This window comes from Acanthaster planci, linkage group LG19 (assembly GCF_054643075.1).
Source record: "Acanthaster planci isolate LZ-2023a linkage group LG19, COTS_SCS, whole genome shotgun sequence".
NCBI classification, from domain to species: Eukaryota; Metazoa; Echinodermata; class Asteroidea; order Valvatida; family Acanthasteridae; genus Acanthaster; species Acanthaster planci.
The window spans coordinates 8,071,144-8,091,236 of record NC_141795.1 but is presented as its reverse complement, the minus strand read 5'-3'; the positions used below and the strand labels follow the sequence as shown (position 1 = coordinate 8,091,236).

General features: G+C 41.7%; 1 protein-coding gene across 24 annotated transcripts in view; it reads left to right on the top strand.

Annotated features, from left to right (window-relative positions):
• The window catches only part of LOC110977564 (calcium/calmodulin-dependent protein kinase type II delta chain-like), an 89,337-nt gene extending 70,521 nt beyond the window's left edge, over window positions 1-18,816 (top strand). For 6 of the 24 annotated variants that reach the window (XM_087129738.1, XM_087129730.1, XM_087129733.1 and 3 more), the window contains 6 exons: window positions 829-846; window positions 5,224-5,304; window positions 5,425-5,500; window positions 6,623-6,717; window positions 12,088-12,295; window positions 13,164-18,816. In XM_087129738.1, the coding sequence (XP_086985864.1) occupies window positions 829-846; window positions 5,224-5,304; window positions 5,425-5,500; window positions 6,623-6,717; window positions 12,088-12,295; window positions 13,164-13,281 (596 nt within the window). In that variant the 3' untranslated portion in view covers window positions 13,282-18,816. Of the gene's footprint in view, window positions 1-828; window positions 847-5,220; window positions 5,305-5,424; window positions 5,501-6,622; window positions 6,718-12,087; window positions 12,296-13,163 lie in introns of all 24 variants that reach the window. The other 18 variants (XM_087129737.1, XM_087129729.1, XM_087129727.1 and 15 more) reach the window with 6 other exon arrangements.
• The last annotated feature ends 1,277 nt before the right edge of the window (window positions 18,817-20,093 follow it).

The window sequence follows — 20,093 nt, the reverse complement described above, 5'->3', positions numbered from 1 at the left end:
ATTATTTTTACTGGTCATATTCCTGTCAGTTGCCTCTATTCAGTTTGGAAATCCTCACACGGGGGGAGGGAATTGTTTTGGGACGTGGACTAGTCGGTTTCCGGCGGGCCATCTCTGTTCTTTCATCGGTGTCGGGGGGGATAGTCATTTGGTATTCTCACCCATATTTTTCCACTGACCGTGCATTCATCACTTTCTTGGCATTTCTGGTCAGCTGTCAAAACTTCTCCAGGATCTTTTTAGTTGTATTCCCTGCAAGGATTTACGCGGAGTTACATGCACTGGAAGTATAATTTGCACTGGCATGTTTTTGATTTTTTTTTCTAGAGAAAAATGATTTTAGTATTGTTTTCCAGTGTTTACTTTTATCATAGAGCACTTCACACTTTGCCGTTAAAGTCTTTCGTTGTTTAAGATTCATCCTTTTTTAAGGGGACGTTTCAGTTTGTCATATTCAGTACTGGAAACTTGGACATTGTCACCAGCATCTTTATTATCATCCTTGCGTTTCCTTAACTTCAGTATTTGAAAAGTGAAATTGTCAAATCAAACAGTGTATTCATTTCAATTTTTTTTAATGATTTGAGGACAATGTGTCCTTTACAAGTTCCACTGGTCTGCCGTGCACTGTTTGCTTGTTTGTAAGTTTGTAAATTACCAGAGCGGACATCTCAGGGGGAAAAAAACGACACCACGACAACGCAGCAAGAACAATCTTGGCTCGCCGCCGTGAAACTGACCAGTCGTTACTGTGTCAGTAATGCTGTGACCTCTGACCTCATTCTCTACTTGTTTTATCTCCCATCATTCCTTGCCGTCCTCACACAGGGGAAAGTCAGGAAAAGGGTAAGCACGGGCCACGTCGGTTATGTTTTGGGCTCTCAAGAGAGAAATAAACAAGGATTTCACCTGAAACGGTTTTAGTTAAAAGGCCTGTAGGATCATTGGCAAAAACCCTTTTGTAGAGCACTTTACAAATTCTTCAAATCTTCCTTGCTGTTGGCAGCTGTTCTGTCATTTATGAGAAGAATTGTACTTTGAGAAAATATTTCAGTGAATGTTTTCTTTGAAGACTTGCTGGACTGCACATTCAGCATAGTCTGACATCTAAGTCCCATATTTATCCTTTTTTCCATTCCTTTTCCTCCAAAATAAGACATCCGTTTTGATTTAGCTTAATCTTCCACCCCCTTTTTTTTCATTGGGATTTTTGTTTGTTTTCAGCACTGTTCACTATAATAACAAAGAAAAAAAGAAACTGATCCTATCGGCCTTTGATAGGGGGAACTTAACCAAGTGCACCACATGACATAACAAATCCCATGTCTCACAGTACTCATTAAACTTTTTTTTTCTTTTTTTTAAAGTTTGGGTTGACTTCATGTTTCGGTTATGGGATCATTTGCGCAGTGTTTTAACTAGGAACGAATGCGTACTAATTGAAAAAAGCCGTTTATGAAGCATTCAAGAATGTACAATATCAAACCAAAGAGAAGCTAGTAACACATCTTTTGAAAACATTTTCCCAAGATGGATTGATATTTGTGTTCAGAATTTCTCTGACATGGCATAGGCTTTCGTAACAAAATCATTTCAATCTTTAAAGTCCCCTGTCCAAAAATAAAAACCAAAACCTTCTTTTGTTGGAAGTATTTATTTGCAGGTTAATGGATGCTGGTGAACTTTGTTGACAACATGAAACCAAAATTTGATTTTTTTTTCTTCAGGATAGTTCCTTTACTAGTTGAGCACAGAGTACACGTCCTCGGTCTCAGAACATTAATGCATTTCTTGAGGGTCTTCCTCTGTGGAGAATTATTTTGGAAAGCCTTTTTCCACCGGGCATTAATTGGTAAACTTGTTGAGATAACTGGGGAGAGGAGCTTGCATTGAAACCGGAAGGGGCAGGAAGTAGGAAATGATTATAAGTGAAGATAAATTCAATTTAGTGCACTTGTTGGAACTTTATGAGTTCTTTTAGACCTTCTCAGGGACTTCGAAATATTTATTCAGTCGTGTGAATAATGTACCTGACAGTAAAGACGGCCTATTTTTTTTTCTTTTAGTTTTTTTTTTCAGTTTGAGTTGTTTGCAAGTTAGCTTGCATGACCATTGGCTGAATACTAACTCATTCGTTTGGAATGATACCTCATGTTGCACCTTGCTGATAAAAAAGTCGTCTTCAAACAGTTTTTTGAGGATATTGCATCAATGGAGGACAGTGTTTGGCTGTGTGTCAGAAAAAGAATCAAGAGACAGTTACAGAGCAAGATGAGCCCCTGTCAACGAAACCCAATTTTCATGGGGCTGCTGAGCGAAAGATACTGAGCAGCCAAAAAACGGGGCCCCAATTTCAATTAATACTTTGGGTGGTGTTTTTTGCTAAGCACGTACATGTATTTTCTGGATGCTCAACAGATCTGAATGTACTTTTGGCCCAGTGACAGCGTAGCTGCCACCATTTTGATGAGAGAGCCTCTTTTTTGGCAGCTTTCATTTTCTCGTCTTTTGTGTGCATAATGTTGAAAATTTGCGGTGCCATTTCCAGTTTCTGGTGAAAGTGAGTAAAACAGAAATGTAGCCTAGACTCTCCTGAAGACACACCTGCAATGTCCACATATTTGTGAAATACCATTGATATGAGTTTGGGGTTTATTGACAGCTATTAGATTTTGAATTTTGATGGTCTACTTGACTCTAATTTCTCTCCTCAGCTTAAACACTGCCCTCTTGTGGCCACATCATTCCCAGGGCATATGTATACATGCAATATCTGGTTTACACTGTGTTGTTTTTGAACGTGTAGTTGGTGTATATCCCACAGTGCACCAGTCAGGTGGCAGTGCCAAGTCTCAGATACTGCAGAACAAAGTTCAAGCAAAAGTCAGGCCCGCACACACTGCCAAATCAGAGCTGACCTCAAAGACCAGTTTTTTTCCTCCTGGTCTGCCATGGCAAGTTTGGTGTGCCGTTTTGCCAGCTGTGCTCTTGTGGCTGGCCCCCGGGGACTCCAAAAACTGAGACCCCTCCCTCTGCAAAATGCTTTTTTGGGAAAAATGACACCCACCACGGACTGGAAGCGATTGCTTACCGGTGGCTCCCATGGTAGGTCAAAGGTTAACCATTCCAATTCAGGACTCTGTTGCTGTATCAGGAATGCAGTAATCATTTTGGCTAATAAAGGCAAAGGAGCATACATGTATCTGTGCTTTTTTTTGTGGGTATGACAGTGATATCCTTGACCCTATCTCTGGTCACTTCAGACCTTTAACATGTAAACTTAATCCTTCTGGCGTATCAGTATAATATTTGTAGTAACTGAAGTACATGCTCAAAATGATATCTCTTCCTGTTCAAGCACAATGCACTGTCATTACATGTACGGTATTAAAGACCCTTATGTAACCTTGGAATGATTGCACCTGCTTTGTCTGGAACCCCCAAGTTATGCCGGACTTCCTAAGGGTAGTGAAAGAATCAAGAAAAAAAAATCACCATTTTCATATTCCTGAAGTAACCACACTGCCGTGTGCCACACCTGCGAAGACTTATTCCCAACTGCAGTCTGGGCATGCCAGTATGTTTGGGTTGTTCAATCAGTGCGGCAAATACTCACTTCATATCTGTTTGATCAATTGTGCGAGCAAAGCCATCCTATGGTATCAGAAGGCACGAGAGAATGGCCGAAACTTCGTCAAATGAAAACCCCAAGTTTCCATGCCCGAAAGGCTTTTTTGAACGTTTCCTTTTTAACAATTATGAGAACACCACTACAGCTTCATTATTTTGGTAGAAACAACAACATGAAAGAAAAGTGGAAGAGATAATCAAAAAGGGACCGAAACAAGGAACTATAAAAAACAAATCGTAAAATTGCAAGCCTACAAGAGTGGCTTATATTTTCCTGAACTGTAGTCTTCTGAATAAAATTCTTCATCTAGTCATGCACATCTACATGTACATGTCGCCTGTAGAGCTTTTTTCCCAGACTGTTATCACCCATCCTCCTGAGTTAAGCGTTTTGAATTGAAACATTCGCGCAGTTTTTTCAGGTTCCTCACCTAGTCTGAAAAGTAGAGGTGGTGCACCCATGTCAACAGTGATCTTTGCCGCAGCTTCGGGGAACCATGCAAAGATGGCTGCCACCCACACAGGCCAGATGCAAAAAAACCTTACTGCTGTGATCCAGTCGTCATGTAGTCCATTTCTCCTGCCTTCTAAGCCAAGACCATAGAATTCAACATTGTAGTGCAGACTTACTCTAGTTTTAGAACATCTGTAATCTCTCAAAAACACACACCATGGTTATAACCAAATACATGTAGCTTTAATCTACATCCACATGTAGCTTGCTTGATTTTTCTCTGAACTCATGAGTCCATTTTGAAGCAGTGCATTAGTCAATAAAATCCTCTATCGGTAGAAGTTTCAACAACTCAACTGACGAAGTGTTTGTACAGTATACTTAAGACCACAGGTCTCAAATGAATATTTTTTAAATCTTGCCTTTTAGCCAATTCTCCTTGGTTCGACCAAAATTGGATTGTTTGTGGAAAAGAAATCCACAGGAATATTTTGTTGGCATGCGTCAGACACTTGCATTTGCTCTTCCAGATTCTGTTGGAAACTGATCATTAAAATGGGGTTGGAGCTTTCGTTGAAATCAAGCAGTTTATCTGAGGTCAGGGCATTGCCGTTGACTTTTGCACATTTCAAGCACCCTTCCCCCCCCCTTTTGAAAGTACACAGATACTAACAAGGCCCCCTTTAACATCATGCCAAACCAACACAATATTGATTCCTGTTGATTTCACCAAGGTTTTTTGGGATAAGTAGTTCTGAGAATTTCTACTCCCCCCCCAAAAAAAAAAACTCTGCATAAATGAGACCTCGAAATATGTTTGTCCCTAAAAGTCTGAAACAACTGAAGACCTGGTTTAAAAGGTCCCTGGGAAACCTTGTTGGCCATTAACAATTGGATAAACAAATGCCCACTGGAAATTTCGAAAGTTTGAATGAAACTTCACTGATATCTGGACAATTCAGAGTTTGACAAAAAGTGGCATTAACCTGGTCAAATTGCCATACGAAGATGTCAAAGTATGGAACATGATGTTTGCAGTTGTGTTGTTTTGACATGCTTGTGGGGGGAGACCACTTTTCAATTTGGACTCAATGTCGGCGTGTAGCTTTACCCCGTTCATTATTTGCTTCCCAAAGCAGGTGGAAAGACGATGATGAAGAAGGACAATGATATCAAAGAGTCCCAGGAGAGCAGCGTCGTTGAAGATGACGACGTCAAAGGTACATGTATGGAGCAAGTAGCAACCTTGAGGTCGGGGAGCGGGGTTGTGACGGGAAATAAACCACTTTGCGAAGCAGATGCAAGTGCGCAAGTAATGCATTGTGTGTTTTTGTCTTCAGCACGCAAACTGGAGATCGTCAAGGTGACAGAGGCACTCATAGATACCATTAACAACGGAGACTTTGAAGGTTACACGTAAGGAATGCTGCATATCATCCTCACCTTTGTCTCTGTCTTTTCTTTTCTTGTGATGAAAATGACTCCCCCTTTTGGAGTAGGTTTTTTTTTTACAGAAATCAGAGAAATTGAACTTGAGTAAAATTTGTATGTGGTGCCATCTGTTCGGCATGAGGTAAACCTAGGATATTGGCAGAGAGTGTTGCAGTCCAGTTGGGGTCAGGGACCTAAGAACTTAAGCAAACTAACAAGTTTAAGTTGAAGTCTGCAAAAGTGCAGAAAATGGAATCAAACAAAAATTGATACCCGTTTTCAGTTTGAGCTCTGGTAGCTGTTGCCTCCCTGGGCCAGGACCTGCCTTCTCCAAATATCCACATGGACCTTGCAGAAGTAACCGGAGTACCTTGCTGTAACACCGGGGGGGATCTGTCTTTTGCCAGGGAGGTTCTGAAAAGGACTTACGAGGCCAGTGTTTTCCAGACCTCACCAGCTCACGTTAGAGATATTTCCTACATGGTGTAAGCTATGGCAAGCTACTCCGTCATGCTTATTCTGCAGTGTAGAGGTTCAAATCCCATCTCAAAAAAGTTGGCTGGAATCCGAGTTGTAGCATGCAGTGAAGCCAGGGACTGAACTAAGCCAAATTCAAGCAATTTTTTTTTTTCCATTTTGGAGCTTCAGTTTTATCTTTTAGCGAAATCAGATAATACTGTTTTATTTTTAATATCAGAAAAGAGGGCCTGACGTGTTTGATCCCAGTAGAATCTTTATTGAAAGGCATGAAACACTTCTGGTAATGAAACCAAGGATTCCTCAAAAGCACCTTAGGAACTGTAGCTTGTCAGGCTGAAGAAACCTGTAGAGAGGAGACAGAAGCAGTTGCAGTTTTAGAGGTGGGAGGAAAACCCCAGAAGAGTGCTCCGGGTAAAACCCATGGAATCAGGTAGGGGCGACTGAAAACTCAATCCACCTATGGACCGATCCGAAAATCAAACCCATGCCGCAGGCCGGGAAAGGAAACCATTACGTCAACCTGACATACATGTAAGGGCTTGTAACTTTTAGGCTTGCTTTACCGACAGCGACTATCTCAGGCCTATTTCATGAACTTTGAATCCTTTTTTGTCCTGCTGCTTTCAGGAAGCTGTGTGATCCGCACATGACCTGCTTTGAGCCGGAGGCATTCGGCAACTTGGTGGAGGGTATGGAGTTCCACCGGTTCTACTTTGACAACGGTAGGTTGACACTCCCCGACAAATCTGGTTTTCACGATGCCTGGTTTCATGTGACACAGTGATACCTTAATTTATTTGTCCTGTTTCCGTGCAGTTGGTGTTGGCTGTGCGCCTTGTGATCATGTAGTTGATGTGCAGTTGGAGTCAAATTGTCACAGCGCCCTCATGTGTTGAAATGTGGCCCAGGTGAAAGAAATTCGCACTCTGGTTGAACCGTAAATATTGACTGAAGCATGGCAACCTTTCTGAGAGATAAAAAAATGAACGAACAATATACAAAACATTTAATACCATTTCAGTGTTCACAACTTCGCCATCTCTATGAAATACGTGTACCCAAATACCCCAGAATAGGCTGTTACTCAGAAAAGGAGACATTTAGGGGAGCTCTCGCTGATTTCTGACATTCCAGCAAAAGTTCAGCTTCTTTTGTTCCCATGAGTTGGAGTTTCAGTCACTCATGCATGCGTACAAATTAGTAACTTGTTAGTCTGGACTTTATTCCTGTCTGTTGGAAGCATATGCCTTCATGTGAATTTTGGCTCACAGAAACTGACAGCAAGTGAACAGAATTGTGCAACCTTCAGACCGCTGTAGTATCATTTAGGCAGCTCATTGCTTCGATCTCCCCAAGCCGTCTGAACAATTGCACTTAATTCGGAATACATCTGCATGCTGTCAACGAAAATATAAAGCTTTTTTTTTCAAACCCTCTCCCCCAAGAAAACAAAAATGGATTTTCTGCCTACACTTGCAAAGAGGGTTGTGTTTCACTGCATTTGTGGCGTCTGGAGTTTTTGTGTCATAGATGTGTCATCGATTGTCCAAGCGATATACCATCAAAATGTACTGTTGGTCCCTTGTTGTCACCGGATGGCTGTCTGTACAAAAAAAGAAAAAATTCATTTTGACAATGTCTGTCTGGTACCCGATCACTACATTCCCTTAAAAACACTTGCCGTGTTGTCACAGCACCCGGCCGTTCCCATTTAAGTCGAGGACAGGATGCCTTTTGCAGTTTTTTTTTTTATGTTGAGCCATCCATCAGAATAAATTCGGAAGATTTCATTGCAGGGTTACCTACACTAAAAAAAGATGTTTTTCCCAAGCAGGCTAGATTGAAAATTTCCTCACTGAAGCACTCTTCAATAAGTGACAAACTCATTTTCCTTTTCTGTTTTTTTTTTGGAGTTTTTCTTTCACCAATAACTTTTGTTTTGTTTTACGTTTTGCAGATCTGTTAGGAAATATTCGTTTTGAATAAAGAGAAATCCCCAAATGGTGTTGGACATTTTTTCATCTGGTTACTTCAAGATTGCGCTGTCTTTAATTCTTGAATCTTGAACAGAAAATAACCGTAATATTTACACCGATTCGTTGCTCAAATTTAAAGCCACGACCATCCTGGCTTGAAGTTTTAGCAGAGTTTAAAGATTTTAAATAGTCGTTAATTTGTAGTAGCTTAGCTTTCAGACACTGGTCAAAACATCAGCAAGCTGGTTAAAATAAAAGTCTTGAGCAGTCCTGAAAAGAGGCAGCTAACTGCAAGTTTTCATATTAATTTGCCCATGTTTGAACTTGAAAATAATTTTACGGTTCAGTAAAGCATCCGGCTTGAGTGAAGACCAGTTCAGAAGTCAAAGGAGCATAGAAAGGTTATATTGCAGTTTGGGAATGTTGCGCTGCAACTATTTTTGAAAATGCGGCGCAGTTGTGGCACGGGATTGCAGGGTACAAGGTTTTTTTTTTCGTGTGTAAAAACCATTCTGACCGAATATTATCACACTTGTGTATGAATATAAAGCAACATGTAGCAGCGAGACACTAGGGCCACTGGCTTCCATTTGCATGCTGCAACATTGATGTGGAATGCATTAAATGTTGATGTCCACTCCCTTTTACCCGTAAGAGGCCTCGGTAAGTCAAGCTGCCCGATGGCTGTGCCTTGGAGCCGAGGAGATAATGTGCAAAAAACGGATCTGAAAGCCATGTTAGCAGGAAGTTTAGGCGAAGAGAAGTACCCCCTGGCCAAAACTCTTATTGCCCCTTTTACTTCTGTTGTCAATTTAGCCCCTCGCCTTCAGCAAAGTGATGACATCACTTAAGATTACCATGAAAGCCAGAAATGGCAGAATTCTTACCCAAGTGCACGTGAGTGCCATTTAGCCTGCCTGAAATTTGAACGGATGGCGGATGCGTACCAGTGTTGTAGTCGGGTCCCTCACAAGTCCCTGCAAGTCCAGTCACAAGTCATCCAGTCTGAAGCCAGGCAGCAAGCCACACAAATGAACTGTGACAAAAGCACTCCTTCTGTCATTGTTCACCCTGTTTCTTATGACAGGTCTTGTGACTGGACTCGTGACAGGTCTTGTGACTGGACTCGTGACAGGACTTGGGACGGATTTGACTACAGCTCCGATACATGCATCTTCCCAATTTGAAAGCTGGCTCTCTGTTTTTTTCACGGCTACATTGCTGAACACAGCCATGGATGTGGCACCAGTCTGTCAACAGGATGCTCAGTGCACCTGTCGTCAGGATACAGCCACAATTCCTGGTACCGGTACATTGTCCCCCTCCAATCAGTAAACTCCCCCTTCCCCCTCCACACCTTACTGACCCTGAGGTGGGGTTAGACAGAAAGAGGTCCGACCTTGTTGGGAATCGTTTTGCACATTTCTCGTTTGTCCAAAGCACAGAGTCTTGGCAAGTGGTAAGTGGTTAAGAGTTACCAATGAAGTTGAGAGGATTGGTTGTTCAGCATTCAATTTTCCACCCGCTTATTTAACTTCAGCGGAATGAAATTGAGTCTCGTATCCACACACAATCCTCTGTGGAAAGAAAACAATGAATTTAAAAATTTATTGGAAAACATTCTGAAGAACCACTGTATCACATTTATGTATCATACGGAAAAGCTAGTCTTGAAAGATGTTGCTGAATTTGTTGTTTTTCTTCGAGCTTCTGAAGATGAAAAGTATTGATGAAAAAGTTGCACTGTTAGAATCAACCACTTGGCGGGATCCACTTTTGAAGTCTGAATTGGAGAGCCATTAATCTGTTTAGAATGTTGATACACCCACCTCATTTTGTGGATATAAAGTTGACACCATTTTAACGTGTGGATAGCTGTTGATTCAACCAATTCATTCTGATCTTCATTGGGCGATTCAGAATTTTTTTCTTCTGTTGGCATTTCTGTATTGCATACTATAAACCCCGCATGAGGAGACTTAGTACACCAGGCAACTAGTTGTGGCCCCTCAGCTTTTGCATGTCCTGTGTTCATTTCACACTCGGTATTTTGTGCATGTTGATGTTCATGTTCGTGTTGCCAAAGAGATTTTATTCTGCTCAGGTCAAAAACGGATCATCATTCAAGGAGGAATTCTGTAAAGGAAAAGAAAAATTGATGCTTTGCGTGAAATTTTGGAATGTCGGAAATTCACATGAATCAGTGATGATAAATCAGTTTGAAATACTTATCTGATTACATTTTGGTGTCAAAAAGATATTAGCAAAAACATACGAAAGAATTCCACCTGAGCTGAAAGTTGCTCGCTCCTCAAATTGCTGTGAAACAAACCATCGCTCTGCATGAACAACTTTTCTTTTTGGGAAAAAAAACCACTTGGACATTCTACAAACCATTCAATAATAGAGTTGTGTTCCTCTCCAATTTTTGGGAGGAGGCAGCCGACATATGTTTGATCATATCAATTTGGCTTTTGTATACTTATTTTCACCAAACAACAAGGTTTCATCATTCTCTGGTGTTTTTTCGAAAAGCGTACAAGAACAAAGTTGTTGGTCTGATTGAACATCAGTTCACTTCAAAACTGTGGCCTTGAATGTTGTTTGGTGGAAGTAAGCTCTATTCTTAATTCAGCTTTAATTGATTTTGATATAAATTTTCTGATTTTTTTCTTCATAATTTGCATGCATTGTAGCAGGATTCTGTTACAACACCTTGCTCATAATGTTTTGGCAAAGCACCATCGTTTTTTATTGGAATTTCAATTTAAGTGCATTGGTGGAGGGGGGATTGGTTAAGCCCCTCAGCAACAAATTTCATGAGAGAAAGGCAGCGTTGGTGGTCTATTTCTTTTCCCCACAAATATTGCCTCTCTCTAAAGAAAGGCCACATCATACGTGGAAAGGCTTGCGGTAGCACCATGCAAAGGAATTTATCTCTTATGAGTATATCTCTTATGAGTATGTGTGGTTCTGAAAAGAACTGGGAGTATACTCAACTGAGCACAGACGGAGCACGCAGTCCGAAACATTGAGTATACTCCCTGATCTTTTCAGAACCATACATACTCCTAAGAGATATATTCCTTCGCATGGTGCTACCGCAAACCTTTCCACCTGTTGCTGTCTTTCACCATGAGTAACCTGAAATTCCATTGGAAAGGCCTTATACATAAAATATTTCCAAATTTTTGGATTCACCAAAAACTAATTTCAGGATTCACCCTTCTTTGAGTGATTCCAAATGAATGGAATATATAAATGAGCTCGACGTGTTGGAACAAATTTATTGATTCAAAGCACTCCATAACTGAGCAAGGTGTTGTAACTGAGTCAGTTATTTTATGAAAAGTGCTGTGCCTTTTTACAACTTTCCAAAAATTTGTTCAGAGTTTGTAATCGTTCTATTATCGATTCCCTTCTTTGCCTTTTGAAATTCTCCCCTTGTGTTATGTTTCTATCAAATTCAATCCTTTCCCTTTCAAATGCAGAAGGTTTAGCAATGATTGGCAAATCTTGAAAACCCAACAGAAAACTCCAGTGTCTGAGACTAACAAAGAATTTTCCCTTAACTATTGCGAAAAAAATCACAAGAGCATGACGAAACTTGATGTGCCTGCATAGAGTGAAATATTGTTTAGTTTTTCTAGTTTACAACTCCGATGCACATGTTCTTAGCAAAATAACCGTTTTGTGTCTTGACTAACTCATCCCCCAGACTAAGAAAAATTATAGGACAAATTATAGAAATAGAAACATACCTGTTTTATCTGAAAGTATAACCAAATAAGGAAGGGTCAAAACTGAATCATCCAAAATTTTATTTTCAAAATGTCAATATGCAAAATTGAGAGAAGAAAAATTGCAAAAGTTGGAAACAGCATTGTCACTCATGTAGACAACAAAACCTTGTCACTTTTCTAACCCCGACCATGGCAAGAATGCCAATTTCCCCCCAAAAGTATGATTCGATAATCGATCGATTGTAATCCTTGACTCCTTTCAGATGAGATACACAATTTTTTTTTTGTGGTTGTCTGTGAGAGGGCATGGCTCTGGAGAATGGTGTACTAAATCCCCCTTGTCTATATGTTGTTCTGGCATGCATTGCTACAGCCGCGGCCCCGTCCTACGCCAGTGGTCCTAGTGGTATCAGTGGTCTAAACATGAAAGAGTCTGAAAAACGCCGTCTGGCTTTTGCCTTTGCAGTGCTGTCCAAGAACAACAGGGCGCGCAACACCACCATCCTCCATCCTCACGTTCACCTGATCGGTGAGGATGCGGCCTGCATCGCCTATGTCCGTCTCACCCAGTACATTGACCGGTGAGCTTATCCCCCTTGTTTTGCTCCTTCTTCAGATTTTGCTTTCCTTCTGTTGTGTTTTAAGGTTCTGCCCTGGTGTTTGCTTGAATGCCTGTTTAAGTTTCTCTGATGTTTCTTTTGCTGTGTATTCTTTCAGATACAGTAGTCTAAAGCCTAGAGTTTGTTCACATTTCGTAATAAGAAGCTTCAAAGTGCTGAACGGGTCGCACCTTTGATCCAAGTCTCAAGTTAAAAAGAGGCTTTCGTAATCACTGTTAACTTTCCAGATGCACCTTCACAAACTGAATTGTTCTCACTGTTACAAGCAAAAGAGTAAAAAACTCTCTAGAAGTGTGACTCCTATAAACCACTCCAAAACATTGATCTTTCCACACTGCCAAGGAGCCATAGGTAAAAGAGTTGTCCTTCATATGGCTCCTCATTTTGAGTGAATTTCACTACTTTTGGGTGGTTTTCACTCTATGTAGAGTGGTTTTCATTGGTTTGGAGTAGATTTGTAAGAGACTCACTCTTTGAAGGCGGTGTTGTCACTCTTCTGCCCAGCATACTAACACGGCTGTACCCAACTTTGTCCAACAGGGAATTAGTGGTCCATGACATACACACATCGATCTCATTCCTTCTTGAAGAGCACTCAGACTTTCGTAATTTGTTTTTCTTAAAATGTCATTAAAATGTCGAGTCTGCTTAACCCCATGGAATGGTAAAGAAATTTTAAATGTCTGTTGTATATTGCAAAGTGTGACAGTGATGCTCCACGGAACAGTATCAGATTTCCTATCATGTAAGAAGCTTTATCGTACCAAGAAAAGATTTCTTAGGAAATTAATTGTGCTTGATGGTTTTACTGTCTTGGCCTCTCTACCAGGAACGGTTTACCCGTAACTGCTCAGTCTGAGGAAACGAGAGTGTGGCAGCGCAGGGACAACAAGTGGACAAACATTCACTTTCACCGCTCGGGATCTCCCAGTGCTCCAAACAAATAGCCATGCCCCTGGACACGCCTCGTCTTTTATCACCACCCGACCGTGTCTCCCCCTTTCCACCTGTTTAATGACCACATCCATTTCAAACAAGCAGATGTGTTCTTACAAAAAACAAGAAACAGGGTTGGTTTTTTATTAAAGGGGATTGACGGGGAGAGAGAGATCTTCTCGATAACAAATGCAAAACCTAGCGGAGCCATCACGCATTGCTTACCGAGATGCAGTCTATCGTTCTCTTTCGAACGATGGCTTCCGTTTTGTCTTCGTGTCTGGCTGTAGTGGGACCATCTTCTTGGCATTTTTATGTAAACCAAGAACGATGATTACCTCCAACCTGTTGATAGTGTAATTTTTGTTGTTTGATTGCTCAGAGATTGCTCAGAGGAAGATGGTGTGGCTGGTAGGAGGAGCCCCCATGACTTGGCTATTTGGTGTAGAAGAATTCTGATGAAAACGTTTTTTTGGAAAGACTCAAGAGCAAAGAGAGATTGATTTTAATTTGGGGAAGGCACTTTTTGTTTGGATCAGTGCCGACCAGAATAGAGATCAGTGCAGAATAGTCTGAAGAAGTAATACATTGTTGAGACAAAGCGAAGCCGCGGTTTCAATCTCTGAAGAACTCAAAGAGATATTTACCGGGGGGGGGTTTGTAGGTAGCTTTGTGTTGTCAATTTCAAATTCAGTCGTGTCTGTCGTAGTTAACTGTATACAGCCCGTTGAGTGAGGCTTTGCAAATTGAAAAGTGCAGATGCTTAAGGAGAAACTGTAGTTTTTTTCTCCAGTTCTTATTCTATGCCTGCCTTTCTTTGTATCCCATTTCATAGTGGCCCCTTTTTCATGTTAGCTCGTTCTATTTCCATTATTTGGCTACCACCTTTATTCCTTCACTTTTCTTCGTAGTAAAATTTAGTCCCCCTAAAAATTACTGCCTTTTTTATCCAAAGAAAACAATTTTGTCATTCCCTTTGTCTGGCTGTGTCAAATGATGTCCAACTGTCAATATCTTTTTGTCAATAGTTAGTCGATTTTAGACCTTTCTCTCCCGCCCCGTGGCTTATTTGACAGTCTAGCGTTATTGCGTCGCGCTCACCTCTCCCTTTGACCGGTTGTGACAGAGAAAGATTCGAAGTTTTGACGTAGATTTGTGTCCCTTTGACTTCATCAATGCACCATATGCAAGTGTGTTTTTTGTGGTGTCACCATTGCCTTCTCTGTGTGGTTTTTTTTTTCTCTCTCTTGTCGGTAGTTCTGTTGGCGGAGTTCCATGCCATACCTCTACGGTTATTATGACCGCATGTGTTTAGGATTGCTGTAATATGAAAGTTGTTGGAGGTTTGTTGGCACCTTTCCAACCAGGTATGTCAAAGCAGCATTTGACCACGGAGCGCATATTTGTATATTTGTAGAGCTGTCTTATGCAAGAACGAGTGCGGGGACCTCTCCAAACGGCGAAGATTTTTTTTTTCAGTTGAGATAATGAAAACTAGATCAGTTCTGCGGTCCTTCGTTCCAGTTAACATTTTATTTGTACATTTTTGCTGCGTGTGATGAAAGTCTTTTGTTATTTTTTCCTTTTGAGTTAATTTCAGTTTTTTGACTTGATCAGACTTCGTGTTGCAGTGCCTGCGCATGGAATAAAAAGAAGCAAGTTAACGCGTGGAACAGTTGAAGAAAAGGACAAAGAAACGAGACGTTTCTAGTCAAAAGTGAATGGCGTTATAAGTGAAGATTTGTTGGGTTCGTTAACGAAGGAGCTGTAGTTTAAGTACATGCTGTAATGTACAGTTAAGATAAATTTGATATATTTAATAATGGTATATAAGTAAAGATGTCAGATCAGGTACTTAGCTAGGGAGATTTACAGCAAAGCTGAACTGAAATTTGGAAGGATTGTAGCGGTATAGACATCGGTCTTCTTTTTTGATGTTCTTGTGCCATTTTATCATGGAAAGAATTTAAACTCTTTTTGGTGACAAATATCTCTCATGTTTACGAATATTACTAGGAATTTATGGAAAACTTTAACTTGTCCCGTAGTATAAGCAGGGTTGTACCGTGTGAATTGATCGTCGTGTTGGTGTCTAACAGCTAATAATTTTTGTTCTATATCTTTGTTTCTCTCTGTCATGTCATGGTCAATATGGCATTTATTGGTCGAGTGAGTGGGCGCATTAGTGTGCGGGGTATTTTTGCAAATATGTAACGTAGCCAATTGCGAGAGGTGCTCACGATCAACTGAACTGAGTATAGTAGGTGCCGCATTAATTGTGAAAAAAAAGTGGAATGGGATATTTCCTGTTTTCTGCGTAATAACTCGATGGATAAAATCCTGCCGGGAGTTTTGCGGGAAATCTTTAGCCCGGACTGCTGTCGATGTATACCCCACGATTGAGTGCTAGCATGAGTGCCCGCCCTGAGCTGGAGCACCCCTTCATCATTGGTAGGGAGTGTTCAGTTTGCCGGTAGCGACGCAACCTTAACGCGTGCATTTCAAAGTCGTTTGTGAACCAGAGTATTTCTTTTCCGACCAAAGGAGCCTCTGTTGCCAGGAAAATTGTGCCCTCTCTTGGTCCGGGGGGTGCATACCTTTATAAAATGTACGCTCGAATTGCTCGTTAAGGATTGCAGATTTACACTTGGTGTTTACTACACAAAGACCCGTATGGCGTTTGAGCTTTAGTTGAGTAACCGATTTGAAGGTTTGAAATTTCGGATCAGCTGTGCTGGCAACAGCAGCCTTTTTGAATAATGTACCCAGAAAGTGTTATATTTAAAAAGTAAACTGTGTCAATACTAAAATGCATGTACCACGCCATATTTCACCTTGACAGCCCCCGTAGCGCCTGTAGTACAGTTTGCCCAAGTTACACGAAGATCGTTTATGTGGTAGCCAGACTCGGACGACGAGGTTTCCTACGTACATCTGTGTGTGCGGAATGTCGTGGCCTACGACTTACTTTCGATAGGGAAGCTTTCGAAGGTCTTTCCATATCTGTGCATTGGAAAACCCGACGGTGTTCCCTGTTCGTGAGTTTCTGGCGTATGTGTACATGCGTACAGTGTCGCAGTACCACCGCAGGTATGTTGCCGTATACATGTTTGCGCGCTGGCCGTGGGATAACACTACCGGAGTGTGTCACTCTGGCGTCTTGTGGAACTTGCACTGCATTTCGATCAGCCCGACGTGCACATGACGCACAGGGTGTTGGCGGGTAAAAGAACAGACATTGTCATTGGTATAGCCTACATTGCACTTTAATCTGATTTCAAAAGGTGACTTTCCAAACAACAAAGGAAATACATGTATACCTTTCATGTCGCTGTCGGAGGTCTTTGCGGCTTTTAATCGGGGTGGGTGAACTGTGGTTTAAAATGGAGACTGCAGACGTCAGCACGTCTTCGCGTCCTAACGGTTTAATGCTTAATGTGCAAAGGGAACAAAAGCCAACTATTAACATGTAGGCCCTAACGTGAATATAACATTGCAACATCAGTTTACGTGGTGGATAATGTGTAGCGGGTAGGGCGCCTTCATGCTACCGCGAAACTCGGTTATGTGCCTTGATCATCCCCATCGGCCAAAAGGGCCTTCGAGTGACATTTTCCATTTCCGATTATCACTGCGTTGTATGGCCTGCAGTCGCCCTGCGGGTCCATTGGTTTGGCACCAGTTGTCATGTACGCCTCCTGTAGCGGTGTACATCGGTGCAGTGAATGGGTACTTCACGTTTCAATACCATAGGGTACAATTTTACAGCGAAGGTTTTGTCGAAATTGGTAAATTACGTGCAAGAATTTCGCACTGTACCATTGAAAGATGTCGATTCAAAGACCTTGTTGAAAGCAGTAGGTTGGTATTCCTGACTTCGTAGCGCATTGGCAGGTGTTCTTTCCATAATGCCCCCGAATTTGTGTCCAGCCAGATTTACATTTTATGTTTTTATGTCTGCCTATTTTATTGCTTTGACTCTTGTGTTAGTGTGTATGTAACCTGTATTGGCAGGGACACAGGCGGGTGCTGTTCGCGCCAACTCGATTCTGTGTGGCTATAACGTATAGTGTACATCTAGGTAGACTTCAATTTCAACCATTTAAACTTTTTTCTCAATCGGTTTAGAAGGCTTTGAAAGGTGTAATATGTAATAGTGCTAGAATCGATTATCATATATTATTAATGTAACATTTCTTATATCTCAAGGTTCTGTAGATAATAATTATAATGGCAGTTGTAACATTGGCGTGCCATGCACTTCTGGATTTTTATTCACTATTGCCAAGCCACGGGTGTTGCATGGCAGCCAGCATCGGTACAGTCCACGTTGTCTTTTATCATTCGGTCCTTGGGATTCGACTTGCTTTTCTTGACGTGTCGTCGTTTTCAGTTTATACGATAGATGTGTAGCGGGCGAGCCAGGCGGCGTCCGAAGCGTGTCTCCAGAGCTACGACTCGCGTCTGTTTGTCAGTAGGCTCAACCAGCCGAGACCCAGCCGTAGCTCTAGATGAAAGATTTGGACGCGGCCACGTCCTGTTCTTTATTTGTGATGGCTGTCATGCGCATTTGGATAATTGACAAGATAGCAAATCTGCCCTTGAGGGCGCCGATCACACTATTTTGGATCGGCCTGTGAGATCGGGGAACGACCTACACGTGGCTTGGTTAAAACTATGTTCACCGACACTATGAGTATAGATATTTGGGGTTCTCCAATCCTCCATGTGGTTAAAGTTTGTTTAGCGCCCTCCAGTGGCAGTTAATGGATGGTGCACTTGAAACTGGTCGTCTCTTCTCATGTTTGTTGATCACCTGCCAAGAGTGGCTATTGGTACCAGAGCTGTATTACAGAGAATGTTGCGACATAAGTGCCACCAGTTTAGGAAACAAAATGGCAAGTGTATGCACTACACGGCCAGTTGATATACATGTGCAATAGCCGCACGATCTACTGTACACACAGTGAACAGCCATTTTGTTTCCCAAATCTGAAGCATGGTGCTACTCTGTATACAGGTCTGGTTGGTACATCACGAGAGCGCTCTCATCTGACAACGTAACTTTAATGTCCTCAAACGCCATTTCGATGCTGGGTGTCAAGTTAACGTTTTTGACATCAGGTGATTTGTTACCCATAATCCCTCGCTCTTAAGACAACATGGTGACCAGAGTACCAGTGGTTTTGGTTAATGAGAGGAGTACCAGGGATATGTTTCTTTCAGTTGTCAGGTAGGCTTTTCCTTCTCATCCTTCACTGTGTTTTGCCAGTCAACTGTTTGGAACCAGTGAAATAGGCCTAATATGTTGACGTCGACAGTTGACGCGCACTTTTCACTGGTCATCAACCAAAAGGAAAGTCTATATGGGATTTACCCTTAAAATGCTGTTGTGTCATTGTGTCAAATTTAAGGAGGGTAAAATAATTGTTAACTTCAGATTAATATATGGATTTATTATCAAAATTGGGTGAACGTTTAAAAACATACGAAATAAAAAACTAATAAAGTATCTGTTGGAAGCATGATAAATGTATAGAATATAACCTGCTCATGGTGCGTCCTCATTTTTGCCTATGTCACGAAGCCGAGTCACTTCGAATGATTAAATGCGAATATTTGACCCTTATTTTGGATTATTCAGTTCCTTTAAATTTCTACAAAAGCTGGAACAAAATGTGGAAAACCCTGAAGGAAAGGTATTGGCATTATTTTGGCATAATGTGATCAGCTGCTTTCGTTGCAACAATTATGCAACCGTATAATTGTGACAATGGATATCCGAATACATATTGCAATGATCCGCACAGCCCTTTTTACAGTATGTCGGGCATACGCCGTTCGGATCATAAGTAATTACGCCACCTGAATTTAAACCATGCCCACTGCAACCAAGTTACATTGAAACGGAGAACCGGAAGTAAAACGCGCAACTTGATCGTTCATCCAATGGGAGCTGTAATTGAGTGGTGCGTGTGCGTGTATGGTGAAGTCACGAACCAGACAAGTTGACGGGCTCTTTATGATAAGGCTATTAAGCTCAAGGCAGTCGGAGTCAGGAGGGGAGATAAGGCAAAAAGCCTGCCTTACCCTCCCCCCCCCATATCTCTCTTCCTAGCATACGTTTGAGCAAATATTTTGCAGCGTGTTTGCGCTTGGGAAGGTCATTTCCCTTCGGTTTTCAAACCATCTTTACACTAGCTTGATCGCTCAACTGTCCTCATATCACGTTGTGGAATACCTCAAGCGCGATGAACCGCCGAACGCTCAATCAAATGGGAAATGACAGCAAGTACGGTGCTCACAAACCAAACTACAAGGTGTTTTTATTATTCGATTATATTGTATTACGATGACCACAATGAAGTTAGCTGTCACGGCTAGTCAGGTCCTTTGAGAGCTGTTCAGTATTGTATGTCTAGCAGCTGCCATGATAATTGACCGTTGGAAATACAATCACAGTCGCATACTTCCTACACATGAAACAAACAGTGGGGAAAACTGTGGCCTCAATTTGAAATCATGCATCGACCAAAGTTACACAGTGCTGTACCTCTGCCTTTGATACTGTCTTTATTGGCCCAGAACGGTCACATGACAGGGCGACATATCCGCATATCACACTCACCGTGAGACATCCCATTCTGCCGATAGCGTGTGCACGGGCACGAGACAAAAGAGCGTCGGGAAGTTCGAGAGCGACCGTTGTCGCACATTAGTCAGTTTTGCGTGGTACCCATGATACGTTTTGTGCATAGATTAGCGGGGAATTCGATCAATGGTCGCCCTCGTGTAACACCAGTTCCCGTCACCGTAGCGTATG